Source organism: Rhinolophus sinicus, linkage group LG07, assembly GCF_036562045.2.
Source record: "Rhinolophus sinicus isolate RSC01 linkage group LG07, ASM3656204v1, whole genome shotgun sequence".
Taxonomy (NCBI): Eukaryota; Metazoa; Chordata; class Mammalia; order Chiroptera; family Rhinolophidae; genus Rhinolophus; species Rhinolophus sinicus.
This window is the reverse complement of record NC_133757.1, coordinates 127,878,925-127,902,704: the sequence shown is the minus strand read 5'-3', so window position 1 is coordinate 127,902,704 and position 23,780 is coordinate 127,878,925. Positions and strand designations below refer to the sequence as shown.

Genomic DNA, 23,780 nt, shown 5'->3' with positions numbered 1-23,780 from the left:
ACCAGCACTGAGCATCGCACCTGGTGTAATGGTGGGTCTGTGGTTATACAAGGCTCGTCAGGTTTTCCTTAGGCCTCCTCCTGGCTGCTTTCCCATTCTGTTCTTCCCGATATATATTCCAACATCAAACCAACCCAGCACTTGCTAGCTACACCAACATTTTAACACAACCAGTGCAAAGAGGTACAATAAGCCTTCCTTTGTTTTCTATGGGCTTGTCTTTCTTCGCAGGGAACTCCTGAGCTGAGATGTAGAGATCCGAAGGGGACACTTCATGCTTCCTGCCATCGTCCCCGTATTTATTTTCGGCAGTCTTTGATCTTTTCCTCAGAATCTAGCTTCTCTTTCACTGTTTCATTCAAATTGACACAAAAGTCCTGCACGCAGGGCTACATGCTCCTTCAATCTTTCCCCAGCTCTCCAACACCTTGCGGGTTTTCTTTGAGGGGGCCTGAAGAGTATTTACTTGTTTGTGTGTGATCAGTGCTCATGGCCTGTAAAATAAAGTGCACGGGGCGGAGCCAGCACTGCTGGCTGTCTCGCTACTGACATGTCTCTTGCTGATCGAAGTCTTCTGTGAAGTTCTGACTCGCAGGCTCACCATACAGACAGACCCAGACGAGTGTGACAGGGGTGCGTGATGGGTCTCGCCTTTCTTTGTAAACTTCTGCACTTCTAACAAATGAAAACAAGCTGTTCTGAAAGGATTCGTAGACAGCTGGAAGAATAATGCTTTTAAAGTTAGGGAATTGGTTTCTAAAGGGGTGGGGGGAGATGCAAAACACAAATGTAGACCAGGAAACTGACAGTCGTGGCACTTTTCAAATAAGGTCACGACAGAAGGAAGTCTGGCGGTTGGAGCGCCGGCTCGGGTGTCTTTCCCGGGATTGTAACCTTCATTTTACTTCGTGCCTTCCATCCTGCTCGTTACCTCCCTGCAGAAAACGTTACACAAATCCAGGGGATGCCAACACACCACAGCCGCTTTCCTCCCGCTTGTCTGCGCTACCGCTTGTTCCCATTTCCTACAGACCAAATGAGACGAGACTGCAGACAATACTCTTTCTCTCCCCACTTTTCAACTCCTAACGTTCCAAGTGCGCCTGGCTTAAACTTAATTTGCAAAATGGATCTCAAGGGACTGCCCTGCGAGCGGCTGGAGCCCGGATGCAGCCTGGCTCGCGAACGTCCCCACCCGGCCCAGCGCCCCAGAGGGTGGGTGTGAGCGCGGGGAGGGCTGGAGAGGGAGGGCCGGCGAGCAACTCAGACAAGCTTCCTCCCCAGTCCAGGGGCTCTTGAGCTCTTTTTTCCTATTGAAAGGCCAGAGAACCGGGAGGACGCGCCCCATGTCCCTACAACGCCCCCAGCGCGGAGCAGGGGTCATGGAAATGTCAGTGCAGCCCCAGAGCTCTAGGGACAGCAAGCCGACGGCGCCTCGGCTGGGCTCGCTGCCACCCTCGCGCAAAGGTGGCTCCCTTGCTGTCCTGCCCTGCCATCGACTGGAGTGAACCCGAGAAAGAAGAGCCGAGTCGGGCCCGGAGCCTCAGTTTGTCACACGTCCTCAGAAAGCCCCTGCACCGCGCCCTGTCCGAGTCCCCTCCGGGAGCCGCCTCCACAAATCCTGTGACGTCCTGTCTTGCACCCAGTGGCGTCGGTCTCGGGAACGAACACGCTTGCTTACCACGTGCCCGCAGCGCGCCACCTGCACCCATTCGTCCCTTGGAAGAATGAATACGTTTCAAACTTTTACTGTACGAGGCAGTTCCCAGGGGGCTGCCCGCGTTCCCGGGGTTCGGACCCCGAGTCCGGAGCTTCGGGCCGGGAGCGCGGGTCGGTGCCCGGGTCTCCCTCCCCCCCTGGCGTCCCGGCCCCTGCCGAGCCGCTGAAAGGGAGCGGGCTCCGGTGCGCGTGGCTCCCGGGCCTCCCGGGGTCCGGGGCGCCGGGATTGGCCAGCTGCGCCTCGCGACCTCCATTCATTAATAAATTAGCGGCACGCTCCAGCCGAGCGCGAGCCACCAATCCGGGCGCGCAGCGGCTCCGGCCGGCCCCGCAATCCGGCTGCAGCTTTAGAGCCTTTTTCTGCTGATTAGATAAAGGGGGCGGGGGGACGACGCGAGGGGAGGAGGGATGGCAGGCGGGATGGGGGGTGGGGAGGATGAGTGATGATAATGCGATGAAAAGGAGACGCGGGAGGCACGGGCGGGGGCGGCGGCCCCGGGGCAGACCGATTGTTTCCCGGGGGGTATATAAGGGGTTTTAAGGAGAGTCGTGTGCCAGACACGCAGCCACTGAACCACAAGCAGCTCCGCTTTAACTGGAGTGCCCGGGGGTCGCGTGCCGGGAGCCGCCGACCGGGGCTGAGTGACAGGCGGACACGCACCACCAGCGCACGCACGGGACCGCGCGGGAGGACAGTGAGCTAAGTGAGTGTCCGCGCGCGGCTCCAGCTCTGGGCCGTTGCCCGCCCTCCTTCCCACCGCGTCCGAACGCCCTTTGTCTCGCAGATCTTTGTCGTGGGAACCTCAGTCCCTTCCAACGCGGACACAGCACCCAGCGGGCTGGCGGCGGGGTCCCCACGAGGAGCGCCCTGGGTTTGGGGAGCGCCGGCGGGGTTTCCTCCCCATCTGGGCTCCTCCTGGGCGCCGTTCCCAGCCAGTCCTCTGGGCGCGCGCAGGAACACGTCCGGGTGACACCGGAACGTCCCCCGCTGCTGCGTTGACCCCTCGCTTGGTCCCCGCCCTCCCTGCTTTCTCCGTAGGATGTTCATCAAATCCGAGGCCCTGGAGGTAAAGGAGGACGGGGAGGTGCTGGTGCTTCTGGGCGCGGCTTCCCCCGGCGCGGCGGCGCTCACCCCGCTGTCGTCCAGCGGCGACGAGGACGAGGAGGAGCGAGCCGCGTCGGGCGGAGCGCGTCGGCCGCGCGGGGCCGGGCCCGGGGCGCGGCTGCCGGGCCTGGGGCCCGAGTGCCGGCGGCGCCCCTCCCGGGCGCGGGCTGTCCCCCGCGGCACCAGGGCCGCCGAGACGGCGCAGCGCCTGCAGAAGAGCCGGCGGCTGAAGGCAAATAACCGCGAGCGCAACCGCATGCACAACCTGAACGCCGCGCTGGACGCGCTGCGCGACGTGCTGCCCACGTTCCCCGAGGACGCCAAGCTCACGAAGATCGAGACCCTCCGCTTCGCGCACAACTACATCTGGGCGCTCACGGAAACCCTGCGCCTGGCCGACCACTGCGCGGGCGCCGGCCTGCCGGGCCCGCTGCGCCCCGAGGCCGCGCTGCTGAGCCCTGCTGGCGCGCTGGGCAGCGTGGCCGACAGCCTGTCGCCCGTGTCCACCTGCAGTTGCACCGGCAGCCCCGCGCCGTCCGCGTCCACGTCGCCCTACAGCTGCGCCTTCTCCCCCGCCAGCCCCGCGGGCTCGGACGGGGACTGCTGGCCGCCGGCGGCCCCAGACCAGCGCCGCTGCGCGCCTCTCCGCCCAGTGCCCAGGGACTGCATGTAGGGCAGCGTCCCCGCCGCGCGCCCCCGGCTCGTCCGCTGGGCTCCCTCTGCGGCCCCCGCTTCCCCACCTGCTCCTCCACCCTCTACCCCCAGGAACGGCTCGCGTCCCCGACTCCACGGCTGCGTGTGGCGTCCCCTGGCTAAGGGCCTCCTTGTTCAGGCGAGCTCTGAGTTGTGGAAGGTGTGATGGAGCTGACTGTCAAAGCGAATGGTAGAATTTGGGGGGCGCTTCTTAAGGCTACAGAGACGCTGGGAAGACGTGCAGGTGGCGGGTCTAGAGAGCTTGCGTGGTGGTGACGTCCCCCGCCCCGTAAAGCCCCCCCCGCCGTAGCACCGAGGACTCTGCAGTTGGAGAGGGTCCCGCGGTCCTCCACCTTTGCTTCTGCATAGAGATGTTAACGTCCCGTAGAAAGAAGTGTCTTAGCATCTGAACGACGCGACTGGTAATGACGTTGTCCGCAGATTCGCAGCGGCGGGCATCTGCCTTTTTCCCACTGCCGTCTGCGGGCTGTGGGAATCTCACCCGTCAAACCAAACTTTCCTCTGACGCGCACTTTGTTCTGCCTCCCGGATGCGTCGCAAGGCCTATTGTCCCTCCTCCTCCATTTTGCCATCTGTCTCCTATGATTTATAAGGAAAAAAGTTGTTTTGTTAGAGGCCAGGTTAGAAGTCATTGTATAATTTGTAAGCTTTGTAGTGATTGAATGCAAGCGTGGAAATCGAGGCTGAACTCTCTATCAAAAGGAAAAATGTGGAGGAAAAGGGGAAAATGGGGGGGTGCGTCATGCATTATTTATCTCGACCTTGTAGGGGAGAGGAACTCCCCCTTTCTTTCAAGAGACTAAAAATAAATCAACAGCCTGAAAACCTCCGCAGACACCAAGCGCCGACCGATCAGCTACACGTGTTCCCTTCTATTTATTATAAAGAAAATTTTCATGGGAAAAGTATGTATTTTTTGTATATTCTACAGAGTTTATTCTAGTACGTATTTACCTCTTGAAACACGAGAAAGTTGTTCTTGTGATTAAACTTTAAATAAAATATCTAATTTTCATAATTTTTGTGTTGCGTTATAACCTTTTCCTTGCTTGTGTGGTTTTTAGAAGAATGAGTTGCGTTTTTCTGAAATTTTCCCTATACCACATTGCGTTTTTCATCAGTTTGTGTGCAGAATTTCACTAATGCATAAGGCCTAAGAAATCACCAAAAGCTAAATTTTTTGAGACACTGACACTGACATGAGTGTAACTCTCGGGACAAACAACACTTGAGCAAACTAGACTCGTTTAAAAAGGGGGGACTTAAATGACAATTAAGTCACGATAGGCTCCTAAGTTCAGAAACACTGACTTTAAAAAATAGTGAAGTTGAAATTTCTTGGTGAAGTGTGTTGAAATTTGGTCCTTACACTTAACTTCTTAGAGTTTCAATCACCATCTGCAAGCTGAAAGGTCTTAACCTTTCAGAGGTCTCTGAGGGTCCGGAGCAGCGCCAACACCTGTGAGGCAGCTCAGCCTTTGTAAATTCATCATTGGAAGCTGATTAAGTATCAGCCATTTTAACAAGCTTGTTGGTTTGAAAAGCAAACACCCAGAGAAAAGACAATATTCAGAGTGAACTGAAAGAATCGCTGAGCTTTTCAATTTTTGTTAAAATGATTAGTCAAAACCCCTTCAAAGAAAAAGCAAAAATGTTTTCGTAATCTCCAAGATAGTCACTGTAGCTTGCGCCTCAATCTCCCAAGCAGAAATCAATGACCTTTGGCTTTGGGTCAAAGATGACCGAGCGAAGGCTGACCACACTTTAGGTTTAAGCCCCTTGAGGGAGGGTGTCCATGACAACACGAGCTAAAAATAAATCACGTTAGCGCAGAGAAGTCGGTGGTTCCCAGGCTCCCGCCCCCAGCTTTCTATCTGCTTCTGGTTTGGGGTCAGCCCTCGGGGCCTCCGCATAAAGGAAGGTGCTGTTCCCTGAGACGTCTCTGCAGCAACTTTCGGTCCCTGGGAAATGCTGTGTTCAACGTCTTCAGGACTCCGGCTTTATCGAAGGAAGCAGCAGCCCCGGGTGAGGTTTCCACGGCTGGAGTGGGAGAGACCTGCTGGAAACCCCTTCTAGTGGAAAGACTGTAATTCTTAGGCTCTCGATTTTCTGGTGAGCGCAGTGAGACCTCCCTTATGTCACCTTATGTCACTGGCGTTTCAAAAGCCCAGCTAGTGAGCAAAGCAGTTGCAGCAGGAGCGTTTTAAAACAGCAGTTTGAACGTCAAACCACTGTGCTTCGGCTGAGGCCGCTGCTATGACGACGCCGCGAGCGTCTTTCGGAAACAGTCCGCGCACAGGTGTGGCGGCCGCCCCAGGTGCAGTCGCTCCCCCACGCAGAACCACCGGTGGTTCTGACGGCGCAGCCGTGGTCTGCAGAGTGGGGCCGGCGGCCGCCCGGCAGCTTCTCGGGGATGGAGGCCCGTTCGGCGGAGCTGGCAGGTAGGTTCCCCGCTGGTCGCGTGCATGTCCGCCGCGCGTCACACTCGGCGGGGGGTCGCCCCTCGGGGACCTGCCTCGCGTCGCGCGCGTTCCCCCACCCGGGCCGGGCCGTCGTCGCCGCTCCTGTGTCCCAGGCCCACGTCGCGCCCACGAGCGGGCTCTTCCTGCCCTGCCACTGCCCTTCCAGAGGTTTCTGACCCAGCGGCGCAGGTGCTTCGCGGTGACAGTCCGGCGTCGGTCATGCTCGGCGGCTGGTCCGGGCGGGGCCAGGGGACGGCTCGTCCCTCCCCCGGGTTCGGAGTAGACCCGCCCGCGGGCCACACGGGGACAGAGGCGGCGGGTGTCACCCCCGGGCGCAGAGTTCGCGAAGGGACGTGTGCAGCTAGGTTCCACCGAGAAACGTGGGGCGTGCGGTGCCATCTAGCGTCCCACCCGGCGGGGTCGCCGTGTGACGGACCGTCGCGGGCTGAGTGCTGTCTCCTGCCGCCTCCTTTTCTTCCAGGATCCACGTTAGTGATTAAACTTAAGCAATGTTCCCCAAAAGGGGAGGGGAGACACGCGGGCGAGGTCGCCGGTCCCCGCAGTTCGTCCCCAAAGCCCCGGGGTCCCCTCGTCCCGCCCTCCTCCGGGTGGCGTTTGTCGCGCGCCAAGCATCCGTGTCACTTGGGCTCCGACGTGAGCTGCGGCCTAGTCCTGGGGTCTGGGCCCCCTGGGAACGGCCTGGGTCGTTTCAGAGGGTCGTCGGGCTTCTTAATCCCCCACAGGTGATTTGAGTCGAGGGACAGACGGGGGCTAGACCCTGACGGCTCTTGGTCCGCCTATGCCGGGGTCGCGGGAGGAGGGAGGGCGCCGGCAGCCCTCGCACCGGTTCTCGAGGCACTCTAGCGCGAGGGGACCAGTCAGCTCGGGTCACTGGGGGTGTCTCGCCTCCGTCCTGCCCTCAATAGCGACGCTCTTTTCGCTCATCTTTCCCTTTCACATCTCAGGGCTGTACCCCTGTAAGCGTTCGGGTTCCTCGCATCACGCTTCTCGAAAAGTCGTATTTCTTAAGCAATAGAACGGCTTGGGATCCATGGTCGCTCCTGACCCAAGCGCCCTCTCGCTTTTCCTTTCCGCTGGAGTTGGGGGCAGCGCGTGACATCGTGGTGCGGGGTGGACACTGCGGGAAGAGGCAGGAAGCGAGCATCCCCACGCCGCCGCTTGCGCTGCAGCTAGCCCCCAAAGGCCCGTGACGAGCGTGTCCCGCGTGTGATCCCGCTGAGTGCAGAGCAGGCCGTGTCCCCGCGCGTTTCCTTCCTTTCTCCTTCCTTTCTAATGATCCCATCGTCGCCTTCTCTTTGTCCCGCTCCTCCCCCTCCCCACCTGGGGCATCAAACCATGGAGCAAAGAACCCAAACCTCTCACCGACTTTATCTGATGAGAAGCAACTAAGCAAAAGTACTGAAGTCCGCGTAAAATGGAAACGGGAACCGTCAAAATAAGCAGAGAACTGGGACTGGTTCCCATGGCAGCGGCTTGCGGTAAAGCCTAATTCCTGTGACAAAGAGGTCATCTTCCTTTCCAGATGTGTTTATGATCGCTTCATGCTTTGTATTCTGGCATAAAGCTTCTCGCCGCTGTCAGGGCTCCAGGGCAGCGCTGCGCTCTCGGGGGGTTTATTGCCTCCTTGGTGTAGGATGAGCTGAGAGGAGACAGACCAGTGCCAGGGGGACAGGAGGCGCCCAGAGCGGCCGGAGCTTTCTTCCTGCGAGACCTAAACTTGCTATGCGTTGAAATAGTTTTAAAATGAGGGCTCATACGATAACTTTAACGTGATTTTGTTTTTTCAACCTTTTCTTTTACTTCTACTGAAACACCACATACAATACACGGGGTTGATTCATTGTGAGGTTATGATTATTTTCTTACCCTAGTTTCCAGGTAATTTTGGAAATCAAATGAGGTCAACCTGAAGCATATCTTTGAAACTATGTGGATGGAAGTCTAACCATAAACTTCAGACAAGTATTGTATTAATGCATTCATACTTCTTTCTTATTGCAGTGTCTAGAATGGTCAAAAATGTTTTTTTTTAATCAAAGCTATCTAAACTAAAATATTTTTCTTAACTCTCAAAACTGCATGGCAGCAGCTAAGAAATAGACGAGGAAGAAAACATGATTCTGCTGGTAGAGCAGTAAAGCAACCGAAGGGTCTTGGGTTTCAAGTCTAGGTTTCTCTTGAATTACAAGGAAATGCGGTGACCACACCTGCAGGACCCTGGGTGTGTGCTCAGGCCAGGCTTCCAGGGGCATGCTTGTCAGCATCAGAAAGAGCCTAGTCAAAGTGACTTTTATTTTTCTGTGAGCAAATAATTTAAAAAGGATTTCAGTTCTACTTGAACAGAACTGCTCTGGAATTTCAGGAGATTCTGCTCTGCTGCACTGGGGAGAGCGTTCTAAACTTCCTAGCGTTTTCCTTCGCAAAATGGTTCTACACTACAGAAGCTGAAGCTGCGCTGATGGGGGAGGGCGCTGAGCACTCCTCGCAGTGGCCTCATGGTTGCTCTCCGACAAGCGAGCCTTCCATACCAGCATGTGTGAGGTGGGAACAGCACAGCACATGCAGCCGCGGGAGCAAATCCCTGTGGCCACACCTGCCCAGGTAGCTGCTACTGCCTATCACGGCCCCCAAAGGAGACCACAGTTGCGCCTTCTTTATACATAGCTCTCTTTTCCTCCCCTGGAAAATAAGTGCTGTTACAAGATCTGAGACGGGGTGTTGGTAAACATCAGGCTTCAGATTCTTGCGTTCATGGCACACTTGAATTTTAGACATTTTGTTGGCATATTCGAGGGGAGTCAGAGTCTCCAACCCACACTGAGCACCCCACACCATCCTCACGTGCCTCCCCAGCCCATGACCTTGGCGGCTGTGGATGGCTGCCCTTGAGCCCTGCATGGCTGTTGGAGGACTGTCTTGTCCTGACACGAGGCAATATTCCTGCATGTTCCAGGGGACACATGTCATTGTCACTCCTCTGCAGCTCATGTCCAAAGCCTGCAATTTCATTCATTCCGACCCAGAGAACCCGCTGCTGTCTGTGGAGGATGGAGCTCGTCTCCACGTCTCCACGTGACGGGCTAGCCCTAATGGGCATGCACAGGCCGCTCCTGCTGGGGCCTCCTGGGGTCTCCGTGTCCTCTTGTCGAGATGGTCCGGCTCTGAGTGACCATCTAAGGAGCAGCAGTCCTTCTGAGTCCCCAAAAATCACAGTGGGTGTTGACTGAGGGAGAAAAACCTTGTGAGTTAAAAGCCAGAAACATTTGGTGATTGTCATGTATTGTAACATCCTACTTGAATTAACACGGATGCAGAATTGTTTGAGGACCATATCACTTATTTGTAGCAGGAAAAAAAGGCTTATAATTGCCCCAAACTTAGTGGTTCACATCTGAAGAATTTGAAGATTCTGTTAAAACAGCTATTTTTATTTTTGGCTATGCAATAAAGCTTTAATGTCTCCAAGTCTATAACTATCCTAAAAGTGATTTTTAAAAAAATCATTGCAGCCATTGTTAGGTGGAGAGTTCAGCCGTGTTAAGTATATTCACACAGCCCTGCATCCCATCTCCAGAACTTTTTCATTCTGCAAAACTGAAACTCTATCCATCAACCAACTCCCCTTCCCCTCCCCAGGCCTTGGAAACCCCTATTCTTCTGTATCTATGAATTTGACTCCCCTACATACCTTATATAATAAAAGGTGTTTTATTTTTAATAGTGCCCCTGTCCCCGTTTCCTTCTATCTCCCTGTAACAAACTTTGATTCCATTTCTCCACACTGCTGACATGGAAGCAAGCACATGTAAATTTCTGTCACACGTCACACAGCCTCGCTGCTGTCCTGTGGAAGTAATGTCAGGTGGCTGCCTGTCCTGTACCATCTCTGATTCGGGGCAGTCAGCAAGACAGCACCCACTCGTGGGCACCTGTCCTTGGGGGAGCCCTGCAGGGAGCTGATTCTCTCCTGAATGGGAGCGAGCTGTTTTAGTAGGTTCTGGAGGCTGGTTTGGAGTCGGTTCCTGGGACAGCATGGACCAAACTCACTGTGATAATTAATGTCAATTGCTCCAGTTGTGCCCAAGCCTACAAGGGGACAGTGTGACTCAAGTACCATTTGCCTGAAGTATGATAAGGACCTGTCCACTCAGGCTAAGTGGTGGCCTTGTCACTTTGGAGAGGCCAGAGCACTGCACTGAGTAAGAGGCTTAGTTTACGGTGAGAGTCCCCTGTTACTGACCGGCTGTGTGACCATGACTCACAGGCCTGACCTAAGACTAGATGTTTCCAAAGTCTCTCTTAGGTCTCATTTTCAATGTTTTTATAAAATATGATAGTTTGCTTTTGGAAACACTTTTGGACAAACCCTAACCATTTTATCTTGATATACGAGGTGTGATGTAACCATACAGTGAATATTTAAATTAAAAAAAATTTTATTACAGTAAAAGACACATTGCCATTAATCCCCCTCAAAATACTCCCCCTCACTTTGAACACAGTTATCCCATCATTCCTGCCACTTTCTGGAAGCAGTTCTGGAAGTCCTCTTTCCTGAGTGTCTTTACTTGTGCTGTCGTGGCTGCCTCCATGTCCTGAATCAATTCAAAATGTTTACCTTTGGGGCCGACCCGGTGGCTCAGGCGGTTCGAGTTCCATGCTCCTAACTCCTAAGGCTCCTGGTTCAATTCCCACATGGGCTCTCAATCACAAGGTTGCCAGTTCAATTCCTCGAGTCTCGCAAGGGATGGTGGGCTCCGCCCCCTGCAACTAAGATTGAACACGGCACCTTGAGCTTATCTGCCGCTGAGCTCCTGGATGGCTCCGGCTCCCAGATGGCTCAGTTAGTTGGAATGTGTCCTCTCAACCACAAGGTTGCTGGTTTGACTCCCGCAAGGGTTGGTGGGCTGTGCCCCTGAAACTAGAAAACGGCAACTGGACCTGGAGCTGAGCTGCACCCTCCACAACTAAGACTGAAAGGACAACAACTTGACTTGGAAAAAAGGCCTGGAAGTACACACTGTTCCCCAATAAAGTCCTGTTCCCCTCCCCCAATAAAATCTTTAAAAAAAAAAGTTTACCTTTCATGGTCATTTTGACTGTGAGGAAGAGACAGAAGTCACACAGTGCCAGATCTCATGAATAAGGTAGATGAGGACACACCGTCATGTTTTTATTTGACAGAAATTGCCATGTACTGGAAGCGATGTGTGACATAGAGCATTGTCACGATGGAGGATGATTTACGGCACACTTTAAAATACACCTTCTCTCAACCATAGCTCACACCTGATTGACTGCACTGAACAAGTAGAAACTTGTCACATACTGTAGTCACACAACAGCCTAGCCAACTGTCCCCCGTGTCTTTCCTTAAGGAAAGAAGAGTCTGTGAGACTGTGCCTTTCTGGGACTCTGTTCCATCCTTGTGTTTACACCTTGTGCCTCTCTGTCTGGTCCCCAAAAGATGGTTTTCAGCCAAAGACGGGTAAGATATCTCACGGGAGATACAACCTAAGCCAGGCGGAACCGAGTGGGGACCCCCAATGAGCTGCCTTAGAAGAATATGGGAAGGAGCCTTGCCTCCCCTTCCCCCTGCCTGGGAAAAGCTGTTGCCGGCTCTGCCTTTTCCCTCTCACCTAATTGTGAGAGAAGTTACAAAAACAATAAAGATCGGTTCTCTCCACTTAGCTCAACGGAGTTGTTACAATATGAGAGACTTGACCCTGAGATGGTACATACTTTAGGTAAGACATCATGGGACCTTGTCCTTCGGCTGTTGACAGACAAAGGGTGATTAGAATAAACGTTTTTCTATTATGATGTATGAGTCTCACAGACCGTGTAAGAAACAATGTTACTTTCTTGTTTTGTATACCTATCAATAAAAACCTTCAGTCGGCCTTGTTCTGGGCTCCAGTCCTCTGAGACTGAGACCCCTGGCCTTCTGAGAGATTTAACTGCATTAAGTCTCTCTTTCTTTCTTTCTTAAAAACTTAACCCAAACCGCCCCTTCTCACACCCTCAATGCCCGTGTTGCGCTGGACGCGACAACATACTGTTACTAAGGTTTGACCACTGCTTCCCATATTGAAGATCCCCCTGCCTTTCTGTTGGACGGCACTCGGCTGTAGTGTTCACTGTATTTTGTGATCATAATGGAAAGGCTTCATGTCACACATCACTTCTGGTACAGCAACTTCTGTCAAATAAAAACATTAAAGTGTATCCTCATCCACCTTATTCACCGGATCTGGCACCATGTGACTTCTGGTTCTTCCCCAGTCAAAGTGATTCAGGACATGGAGGCAGCCATGACAGCGTAACTAAAGACACTCATGAAAGAGGACTTCCAGAACTGCTTCAGAAAGTAGCAGGAATGATGGGATAAGTGTTCAAAGCAAGGGGGAGTGTTTTGAAGGGGGTTAATGGTAATGTGTCTTTTAAAATTTAAACATTCACTGTATTTATTGATCACACCTTGCATTTTCAGAAAGATTTAAAAGAGCCATATTGATTTTCCAAAAAATAGATGGAAAAACCAAGTGTTAAGTTGCCTTTTACAGCTGTGTCTTTAAAGATGGAAATTGGGCTTGGGGAAGGCAGGGGACCTGTCTGTCACACCAGGCTCAGGCTCAGTAACACCTAGGACTTGCTATATACCTTGAATCCAGTCTTGGTTTTCATTTGGCACTTGCACTGACTGTTTTAGGTGGGGAAGAAAAGCAAACCTTAAGAAAGATACTAAGAACTTGCAGAAGCCGTTTGAAGCTGCTTTCAGTCATCGGGTGACCGTCCCTCTATTCACACTCAGGCCCCCCTCTTCCTTCATACTACAGTGCCTCTGCTCTGGGCTCATGACCCTGTGTACACATCAGACCCTGACTGAAAATTGTCCTTCTCGGGGCAGGACAGCCTAAGCCTCAGCTCCTGTGAATGGCTCTGCCCTCGCCTTCTTAATAAAGAAGAGTTGGCCTGGACCACTGCCCATGGCATATTTACCTTCATGAGCTTAAAAAAAAAGAAAAAAGTTAATTACTGCTTGGAGCAAGTTAGTCTGGCCGTCCTGAGCTGTCTTTTATTAGCTGTCCCCTTCATTAATTTCCCTCACTGGATTTGCTGCTAATAGCTGCCTGATCCCAGGCAGCTCAAAGCCGCATCTGTGCCATTGAGCGGAGAGTAGGAGCCTGGCCAAGGGGGCTGGGCTGGCGCGAGGGAGCTGCGATTTACAAATCGAGGCTTATTAACATGACGTCTGGTTGCTGGGGGTGGGGAGCTCAGAGCACACGGAGGCAGCAGTGTTTCACTCCACAGCAAGACCAGAGCCCTCCTGGTACTGTCTCAGAATCATGCCTCAGAATCGTGCCAAAGGCTGGGTGGACTGTCCTGCTCTGTCACTGAGCTCCAGAGCATGTAGAAAGCATTGATCTTCCAGCGAGCATGTGACACACAGACGTTAGGAGAGCCAAGTCAGCAAATGACCTTTTCCTTTATAAGCATATGGCTTACTTTTATGTATTATTTTAGTTAGAGACAGAGTACGGGGTGCACACGATTCCTGTACTCTTGTCCAGTTGTGAGGTACATTGCTTTGCACACGCACGGCCATCCTCACTTTTCCCACACTCACCACCTCCAAGCAGAGCGTCTCATTCGTGTTCACATGATCCCTCCTTAGAAGGGAAGCTCCAGCTTTGTTCCACGCTGCTGTCTCCAACACCCGACATGCCTCCCACACAGTGAGAGCTCAGCAAATACTTGTTGAGTTCATGTTGATGAATGAAGGAATTTTTCATAGACACAGAACAATCAGTTCTCAATTCCTATTTATATGCAGACCCAATTAAGACACATCTCAGTGACCCTTTTTTTCTTTGATAAGAAGAAAGAAGGTTGTTCAAGTGTTGGCCCTTCCCCCAAATTTGTCATAGACGGATCTGCCTAAACAACCATTTCTCTATACAGTACTTCATCTTTTCAAGCTGCACCCAGAAGTTTCCACCGCTGAGAAGAACATACTTTAATAATTCTGTGAGGTACTGGATGAGGTAGGAGTTAGGGGTTCAGAATATATTCTATATAAACACAATTGCTTGAATAGATTAAGAGACAAGAATAATTGCTTTTTACAAGTATTGAAACGGACTTGAGCTTTGGTTTCCATTGCTCTATCACAACAGAAGAGGAAAGTTACACTTGAATACACTGAGGATTACATGCCTGGGCATCCGTCAGTGTGGGTCCTAGTGCCACTTGTGGTGTTTACGTGCTGGGTGAGCTGGAGCACCTCAACTTTGGCCTTAGTTCTGTCTAAACAGAGTTAACTGAGCTAACACAGGTCATGTGCTTGGTGTAGACTAAGTCCCGATAAATGGTTGCTATTTATTAGTTTCTCGAAATAGATGAGTATCTAATGTACATGGTGTGTTTAACTATAAGAATTTTATAGGTTTATATTTTTAGTTATTTCAAAAATAACATGAGTTCTTTGAAGTATCAAAGAAAAATCCAGATCACTAGAAATCAGAATAATCGTAACTACCATTGACTTCAGAGCGGCATTTTTACAGATAAGAACTGTAGCTGATACAATTCAAGCCGTGGCCAGCAGCGGGTCGACCTGACTTCAGACGTGTGGCTCGGGAGGAGGATGAGGCATTTATCCACCTGGTCACTGAAATGTTTCTGATGTCGAGCGTTGCCAGCCAGCCCCTCACTACCCTGCGTGAGAGCTTAGCTGCGGGTGACGCCATGACTTCCTTTCAGGATGCCTGTGGTCCTTGGTAAGGATGGTGGCTGTTGAAGGCTGGGTGGCTGTGGCAATTTCTTAAAATAAGACAACAATGTAGTTTGTCGCATTGACGGACTCTTCCTTTCTCCAAATACTTCTCTGCAGCATGTGATGATGGTTGACAGAATTTTACCCACAGTAGAGCTTCTGTTAAAATTGGAGTCAGTCCTCTCAAACCCTGTCTCTGCTTTATCAACTAAGTTCTCAATCCTTTGTTGTCATTTCAACAGTCTTCACAGCATCTTCACCAGGAGTAGAGTCCATCTCAAAAAATCACTTTGTTTGCTCATCCGTAAGAAGCAACTCTTCATCAGTTAAAGATTTATCACAAGATTGCAGCAGTTCAGTCACATCTTCAGGCTCTAATTCTAGTTTTCTTGCTATTGCCACCACGTCTGCAGTTACTTCCTCCACTGAAGTTGTGATCCCTCAAAGTTATCCATGAGGGTTGGCTGACTTCTAAACTCCTGTAATGTTGATATTGTGATCTCTTCCCATGAATCACACATGTTCTTACTGGCATCTAGAATGATGAGTCCTTTCCCAAAGGCTTTTGATTCACATTGCCCAGATCCATCAGAGGAATCACTGTCCATGGCAGCTGTAGCCTAACGGAATGTATTTCTTAAATAATATGACTTGAAAGTCAAAAGTACTCCTTGGGGGGCCGGCCCGGTGGCTCAGGCAGTTAGAGCTCCCTGCTCCTGACTCCTAAGGCTGCTGGTTCGATTCCCACATGGGCCAGTGGGCTCTCAACCACAAGGTTGCCAGTTCAACTCCTCGACTCATGCAAGGGATGGTGGGCAGCGCCCCCTGCAAATAAGGTTGAACACAGCACCTTGAGCTGAGCTGCCACTGAACTACCAGATGGCTCAGTTGGTTGGAGCGCATCCTCTCAACCACAAGGTTGCCAGTTCGAGTCCCACAAGGGATGGTGGGCTGCACCGCCTGCAACTAGAAACGGGAACTGGACCTGGAGATGAGCTGCGCCCTCCACAACTAAGACTGAAAGGACAACAACTTGAAGCTGAACGGCACCCTCTACAACTAAGATTGAAAGGAGAACAACTTGACTTGGAAAAAAGGCCTGGAAGTGCACACTGTTCCCCAATAATGTCGTGTTCCCCTCCCCCAATAAAATCTTTAAAAAAAAAAAAAAGTACTCCTTGGTCCTTGGCCTGCAGAATTAGCGGCATGAAAATAACATTAATCTTATTGTCCGTCTCCGTCAGAGATCTTGGGTGATCAGGTGCATTGTCACTGAGCAGTCATATTTTGAAAAGAATCCTTTTTTTCTGAGCAGTAGGTCTCTATATGTGAGCCAAATTATACAGTGGGCTCAAAATAGTAAGCCATGTTGTAAGCAGACGTGGCTTTTGTTCCATTGACAGAGCACAGACAGAGTAGACTGAGCATAATTCCTAAGGGCCCTGGGATTTTCTCAATGGTAAATGAGCACTGGCTTCAACTTCAAGTCACCAGCTGCATGAGCCCCTCACAGGAGAGTCAACCTGTCCTTTGAAGCTTTGCATTGACTTCTCTCTAAGCTGTGAAAGTCTCAGATGGCATCTTCTTCTAATATGAGGCTGCTTCATCACATTGGAAACCTGTTGTTTAGTGCAGCCACATTTGTGAATTATCTTACTAAACATCTGGAGAACTGGCTGCTTCACTTTGTACTTTTATGTTATGGAGACGACGTCTCTCCTTAAACCTTGTGAACAAACCTCTGCTAGCTTCAAACTTTCTTTCTGCAGCTTCCTCACCAGTCTCTTTCTAAGTCTTTTAGGGCGATCCTGTCAATCTTCTCGTAACCCTGGGGTGGTAGTAATAAAGAATGACCTTGAGATTGAGGGAAGAAATAGTAAATGAGGGCAGAGGTTTGGTTACGGGAAGGTTATGTGCCTGTGTTGCCTTTTGATGGACGGGCCCTCAGTCTCAGCAATGCTTGTCTGTCTAAAGGAGGAGCCACACTCTTTAATACATGAAACTTGAAAAACACCCTTTTTATTCCACTTAAAAACACCTGGCTTCTGAGCCAAGACCAATAAATTAGGCCTTTTTTATCACTTATGTTTAAAATAGTTCATGCTTTATCTGACGCATAGTAAGTAATAATGTATATGATGTAGGGTAGCAGCGTTTATTGATCATCTTAAGAAAGTTAGATCACTAACACATTTTGGCCACTGAAGTAAGGTACTCCTAGAGATAATTATGCTCATCACTGGAGGCCAAAAACAGATGGTAATCACTTTCTCCAGATTATCTGATTTGCAGATACAAAAAATAATGATAAAAATCAACATTAATACAATACTAAGAACAATTTTTATTTTTTACCTATTTGAACTTGTGTGCCACAAATAGTTTTTCTTTATTAAATAAGCACTAAAATCAAAATCATGGAAAATAAGAGGGGACTGAATCTCCATAAGCAATGAAGCACTCAAGCTTTTTTACTTCTTTCCTCAGACAAAAAAACAAAAACAAATAACAAACAAACAAAAACCCCTGTCCGCCCAGGAGCTAATCCATTTTCCACAGTCATTATCATTCAGATGAGTCTTTTGTAAAACAAAGATGTCGGCATAGCTTTTTTCAGTGTCTGAGAAGGCCTTTCTTATTCGGGTCCTACAAATAAAGAGGACCCTCTCATCTAATTAAGAGATTTTTCACCTGCCATCATTCATCCATTCAGCTCCCAAACCTTTGGAACACGTGCTCTGGCACTGTGTTAAACAGTGTTGCAGCAGGAGTTGTGCCACAGTGGGCCAACCTTGAAACTACACTCTTAATTAATCTTGTGATTTTTAATGATTTAATTCTTTCATTCAGCAGGGCCTTATTACCAGCCAAGTGCCGGGCAGGGCACTGGGGCTGACAAATCCAACTCACAGTCTCTGCTTTCACGTGCCCGTAATCGAATGGGGAGGCAGATACGTAAACAAGTGATTACTGTGCAATTGAGGTTCTTCCACGAAGGTCTGTGATGGCGCAATGACATCTCTGCGTGAGTGCATGAGCGTGCATATGCGTGCGTGTGTGTGTGTGTGTGTGTGTGTGTGTGTGTGTGTGTTACTGCAGGGCAGGAGGAGGAGGTCAGGGGAGGTAACACTGGAGCTGAGTCTCGAAGGACAAGTCAGAGTTTCCCAGGTGAGGCAGGGAGGCTGTGGGACTACCTGATAATGAGAGGACCCTGTTTGAGTGTCATTTAGGTTGCACCCTATGAACTTGCCAGTATTAGGCTATTTTGACTAACAAAACAAAACAAAACAAAAACGCAAACTGATAGGTGGTTGAAATAATATTTCCAGGTGACATGATAATGCTGAATGTAGATCAGTAACGAATGAGCTACGTGAACTGAACCTGTGACTATTGGTGATGGCACTCTGCTTTCCCTCCCCCACCCTAGTCACAAATCACTTCTCCCTGCGACCATGCCTGTCCCCTGTGTCCGGGGAGATTCTGAGCTTACATGCAGATAAGTGGTCTTGGCCACCAAAGCTAGTGACAGTGAGAACGGGAAAATGAATTCCACACGACTGCCTTGGGGGGAGGAGCTTGGGTTACAATGGCTTGAAACCCTATCCTTTACTGAACGCCAGAAGGTGCCGGCCACCATGCCAGGTCCTTCACAGTGTCAGCTCTGATCCTCACAGCTCCACCCAAGGGGTCGTCTTCCACCCACTGATGTGTGGGAACCCCAAGGCTCTGAGGGGCTGGGCGCCACTCTTTCTTAAGCAGAGAGCTAGGGGGGCCCCTGTGGTTGCCCCAGGCCCTTCAAGGACCCAAGGAGAGTGACTGCAGGTAGAACCAGGAGGCCCTGACCCCAAGCTGATGTTTCAAAGCTATTGCCCAGAAGTGGAAAGGCCAGAAAGTGGGTGTAGCCCCATGCGTGACCTCAGTGTCAGAAGTCTGTGCTTTTTCATTTTAATCTTTGTGGGCTTAGGGTGGGGGGAAAGGAGGAAGAAGATAGGATGGGGGGTATAAGAAGCAGTTTGGTGGTGACACGGGAAGACCAGGGAAGGCACACTTTTCTCCCCGATCTCCAGGCAAGCCGCCAGCCAACTTCGTAATTTAACTGTTTCTTCTGCAAGAACAGAGCCCATTCTGCTTAGCAAAGTCCTTTCCGAAACAGCTGCACAGCAGGGAGATCGTGGGGACAGTGTATAATGACAACCTTTTCCTCAGCTTATTCCCCAAAAACGTGTATAGAAAGGAGGATGTAATCAAGAGTCTACGACAGCTGCATTTGAGGCAGGTCACCTTGCCGGGGTTCTTAGCGGGGAAACGCTGAGGTCACTTGGGCGTGTAGTCCAGTTCAGACACTGCAGTTCCCAGCGACCATGGCCCTTGGAGCCACCAGCACAGGGCCGGACATGTGGGAGCAAAGCCTCAGGAGGTCGTGCGGCCACGACACAGCATCTCCTCTGCCATCCAAGTGGCCTATTCAGGGAACCATCTTTCGGGCGTGTCCTTTCATATGTTTCTTCTGTGCCACATGCTGATGGCCATGATAACGGTCATTTCTAGCTAATGTCAGGGACGGTGCATTCAGAGGGACCTTTCCTGCTGAGAAGCAGCCATCCACAGTCTGGATTTTTTTAAAGTTTTCTCAAAAAAACCAAAGGTGGTGGGTGTATCACCTTAAAGGTCCCACTTGTGAATGTACAGTCAGGTGCCTGTGCCTCTGAATCTTTCCTCTTTTCAGAAGAAACATACAATTTTTTTGAGGGTGGAAAGAGAAAATTACCCTAGGGTTCCTTTGCAGGGGCCAAAGGGAAGCCATTTCAACAGAGGGAACGTGAACTTAGACTTCCGAGGGAAGATCCTCCAGTGAGTGCAGGGATGGCTGCGGCCAGTTGCATGTCAGCTGTTCTGAACTGTGAGAGGCTTCCTGAAACGAGATTTTCTTGCTAACTGGACTGACTGTTGACGTGTATAAAACCCTAACTTGCTCAGTCCGCCTCTTGGTGGTTGAGACCCTCTCCGGTGGGCAGATCTCCTCAGCACAGCGTTTGGGCATATTTGCCAGCACCGTTAGGATGTCACACGCTTGGAATGCACTTCATTCATCTTGGTCTGTATTGTAATTGAGTTTTTAAAGTTCTTGGTGAAAAAACAGGCACTGTCCTGACACGGGGCCTTTGGAGCTGTCTGCGTCCTGACCGTCAGCTGCGAGCAGCCCAGCAGGCCTCTTTAGGGCGAGTCATACACAGCAGTCCTCAGCATTGCTCTGGGCATCCCCCTCTGGTCACCAAGGGCTGAATGTCATAAACGCTGACACTTGGCAATGTAATTTGGAGATGTGACATGTGATTTGGCTCAGGATTCCTGAGTCAAGATGCTCAGGAACACGCTTTTTTTTGTTGTGTGGGTCCTGGCTCAGCTCAGATAGTGCAGGGAGCACGCAGTGGGGACGAGGGCCACAAGTGGCGGGGGGACAAGCCAGGCCTGTTTGGTGTGGCAGGGTGAGGTCGAGCTGCATTGCGGGGCTCTAATACCCAACCCAGTCTCAGGTTCTTTTCGTTGACGCTTGTCTGAAAGCCCTAGGACTTTGCTGTTTTAAATTGCTTTCGTCAGAACAATTTATGACTTTGCGTCTCCCAGAAGGCAAGCCTCAGAGATCCTGGGCTCATGCTCTTAGCCTCTATCTGCACCCATGGAAGGGTCTTGCCTACCCGTCTGTGGTGAGCAGTGAGGCCGGCCACTCAGATGGGTGCCTGTGCGCTGGCCTGGCTGGGCCTGGCGGCTGGGGAAGGTACAGCTGGCCAGAGGCTCCGGCCCCATCCAGACCCTCTGTGATGCAGCTGGCTCAGAGAGAACCGTCCCGTCCAGCCCAAGGGAACCCCGCACAGGACCAGGTGCCCAGTTCAGACAGAATGCCCCCATTGAAAACATGCTGGGCACGTGGCCTGGAGAGCCCGTCGCCATGGGTCCTGTCATTGGGAAGAGACCATGGCAAATGGGTGACAAACGTATTGAAATAGCCCCTCTCCTTTTCAGTGATTTGTGTAGGAAAAGAAGGTGAAAACTGGTGTCAGGCCTTGGCAGAGAAAACAGGCTCCAGAGCCCTCATCCGTAGTTGCACAGCAGATAGCCAGCTATTGATAAGCAACAACCGAAAATGTACTGCGAAGTAACGGAGTAGGAACATTTGTCTTAGACTAGAGTAATGGTCTGTTCTTCTAGAAAGGATTAGGTGTGATGAAGGACGCACACAGTGTACACAGCAGAGGCACTTCCAGTAACGGTGCTGCCAAGAGCTCCTGAGAAGCCGAGAGAATCACAGAATTCTCTTTCTTGCCTGTGTCACTTCCAGTGTAAGGTCTAATCTGCAGAACGCAAAGGAAACTTTACAATTATTGTAAATTTTAAAAATTGTTTTATTAGAAAGATTTTTCTTACATTAATTTTAATGAATGCACTTATTTAATATAAAATCAAACACTATGATACTCATTTTTCTTCTTCCTTTTGAAAATCACTTTCAAAAGCAAATATAGCACAGTCACAGATTCATGTATTCACAAAGGACGAGTTTCTGTCATCTGACGATTTGCCTTGGCTTGGGGCCTCACAGGCCTGCTGTCGTGAGCTCCTTTCTGTACGAGAGACTCGTTTAGGGCTCATAACTGCTGTGCAGGCCTCACAATGGAACAACCGTGCTGGGGCTGCAGGACGCAAGGCCACCGTCCCGTTGCGAGCCCCTGGGGTACGGCTGCCTGGTGACTGTGCCACGTTCAAATCAGTCGCGAAAGTGGTCACAATAGCTGTGTGCCCATCTCTGGTGACAAAATGGCACCTCCAGCGGCAGCGCCTTGTACAGACTTCAGGGTGGCTCTCTGTGCATCCCAGCTCTGAGGCGGCGATGATGGAAAGTAACAGTCTTTTCCGTTTTCTTGTTAAATTCTCTGTTTTACACTGGACAGTTGAGTCCAACTTTTCCGGCTTCTGTAGAGCTCCCACTTTACTGCTTGAGGGGAGTTCTTTTGTCTGGGCCGCAGAACAAGATGACCGAGTTAATCTTCCTCGTGACACGTGAGCTGCCATGTATCATTTTAATCTGCAAAACAGGAGGGCTGAGCAGTGTCACAGCTGATTTCAGTTTTCTATAGAGAGGGACTCCCTGGTTCAATGATGGATGGCTTGTTCTCTTTCAACAATCAAGATGCTGTGTGCCCTGAGGGGACAGACAGAGTGTGCAGTGGGGACCGCAAGTCTGAAGGCCTGGCCAGCGTTCACCTGACAAAGCTGGGGCGTTCGAGAAAGGATTATTCGCACTGGCGTTAGCGCTCCGGAAGCATTTTTCTCGTCGTGCAGCTGCAGAGCTCCCTCACTGGAGGACTGGGCCCCATCACAGAGAGATCTGTTTGTTTCTCCCACTCTCTCTTGCTCCTTGCACTTTACAGCTAGTTTGTACGGAGCTGTCCAGGCCGAGGACGTGTGCCTCCAAACTGCGGAAGGCACATTTCGCCTTCACAGCAACAGTGTTGCTGACAGACGGTAACAGAAGCCTGGCATTTCCGATGTCTGAAAGGCCAAGAATTGTCTCTTTAAACTGGACTCGATTCCCAACACTCAGCTTTTTAAATATTGTGATTTTACAACACTACATGCAAAAAATTAAAATTAAGATCAATTACTTAGTTCAATGTATAAAAATGATAATGGAGTTTTACTAAAAATTACTTGAAAATTTCCCAGTATCCATTTTACTGTGAGAAATAAACATTAAAGAATGGGGAGGAAATTAGACAAGTTTAAGATAGCACTTCACTAATTTTATCTAACAGCCAGCTCACACTAAAAATCCCTAATCATCCCCGAATGTGGTTTTGTCACTGGCTCACTAACCCACTCAGGGCTGTTAAGGTACAAGCAGCACCGGCCGACAGGCCCCGTCCGTTCGAAAGGGCCCCACGCACTGCTGTCCTCCCCGCTGAGCAGCTACGGGTGGTCTTTGCCCAGGTCCATTATTTCACTGAAGGGTGCGTGCGATGTGGTGGCTGCTAATTCTGTCGTCCCTTCTGTGCTCACAGATGCCTCTACTGCCCTCAGCACAGCTGACACCAGTGGGAAGTCCCACAGCTCACCTCAGGGCTGACCCCTCTCGGTGGGGTCAGCGTCAGAGCCCACAGGCCCACAACACAGCCCCTACGTCCCAGCTTGACACCTGTACTTCTGTCTGAAAGGCCATAAATTGAGGTTCCCATGGCCCCCCTTGGGTTGCTAGTACGTTACATCACAGAGGAGCTGCCCCCAAACCTGCGTGAAGGAGCACACCTTCCCAACATACCTGCAGACAGGGCACAGCCACACAGAGAAACAAGATGGTGACTGTACGTACAGCACGGGAGAAGGGCGAGACCAAAGGGACGCAAAAATGCTTGAAAGATGGTCGTCAGTCTCTGCCCTAGACCATCAATGTTAATTATCCTGATTTAGCTCATGACTCAAATAATTTTCTTAGAGCCACCTGAACAGTGGGACACCATGCAGGCCAGCCGACTGAGGGTTGATTTAGTGTCATCTTGACTGGACCACGGGGACCCAGACATTTTGTCAAATATTATTCTGGGTTTTCTCTGAGCACGTCCTTCGGTGCGTTTAACATTTGAATCAGCAGGTGAGTAGAGCAGACGACCGTCCCAGTGTGGTGGGCCTCACCCAATCACTTGAAGGCCTGAATAGAACCAGACGTCTGACCCTCTAGTCCGCCTGTGGTGGAGCTGGGGTGAGGTCTCCTCCTGCCCATGGACTGGGACGAAGCGCTGGGTCTTCCTGGGTCTCCAGCTTGCCGACTGCAGATTTGAGACTCAGCCTCCAAAGATCACACGAGCCAAATCCCGATGATGCGTTTTGGTCTCTGCATGTACATCCTGTTGGTTCTGGAGAACCCTGACTAACACTGACCCAGAACGACCCTGACTATCAAGTGTCGCTAACTGGCAGTTCCGCG

At 50.9% G+C, this 23,780-nt stretch overlaps 1 protein-coding gene across 1 annotated transcript; it reads left to right on the top strand.

Annotated features, from left to right (window-relative positions):
• Positions 1-2,759: 2,759 nt before the first annotated feature.
• Positions 2,760-3,565, top strand: NEUROG2 (neurogenin 2). Its single transcript, XM_019723586.2, has one exon. It carries the CDS (start codon positions 2,760-2,762, stop codon positions 3,495-3,497), a length of 738 nt encoding a protein of 245 aa, XP_019579145.2. The 3' UTR covers positions 3,498-3,565.
• The last annotated feature ends 20,215 nt before the right edge of the window (positions 3,566-23,780 follow it).

What these genes read in the sequence shown, in the direction of transcription:
- NEUROG2 (XM_019723586.2), top strand. Translation starts at nt 2,760, where the DNA reads ATGTTCATCAAATCCGAGGCCCTGGAGGTAAAGGAGGACGGGGAGGTG.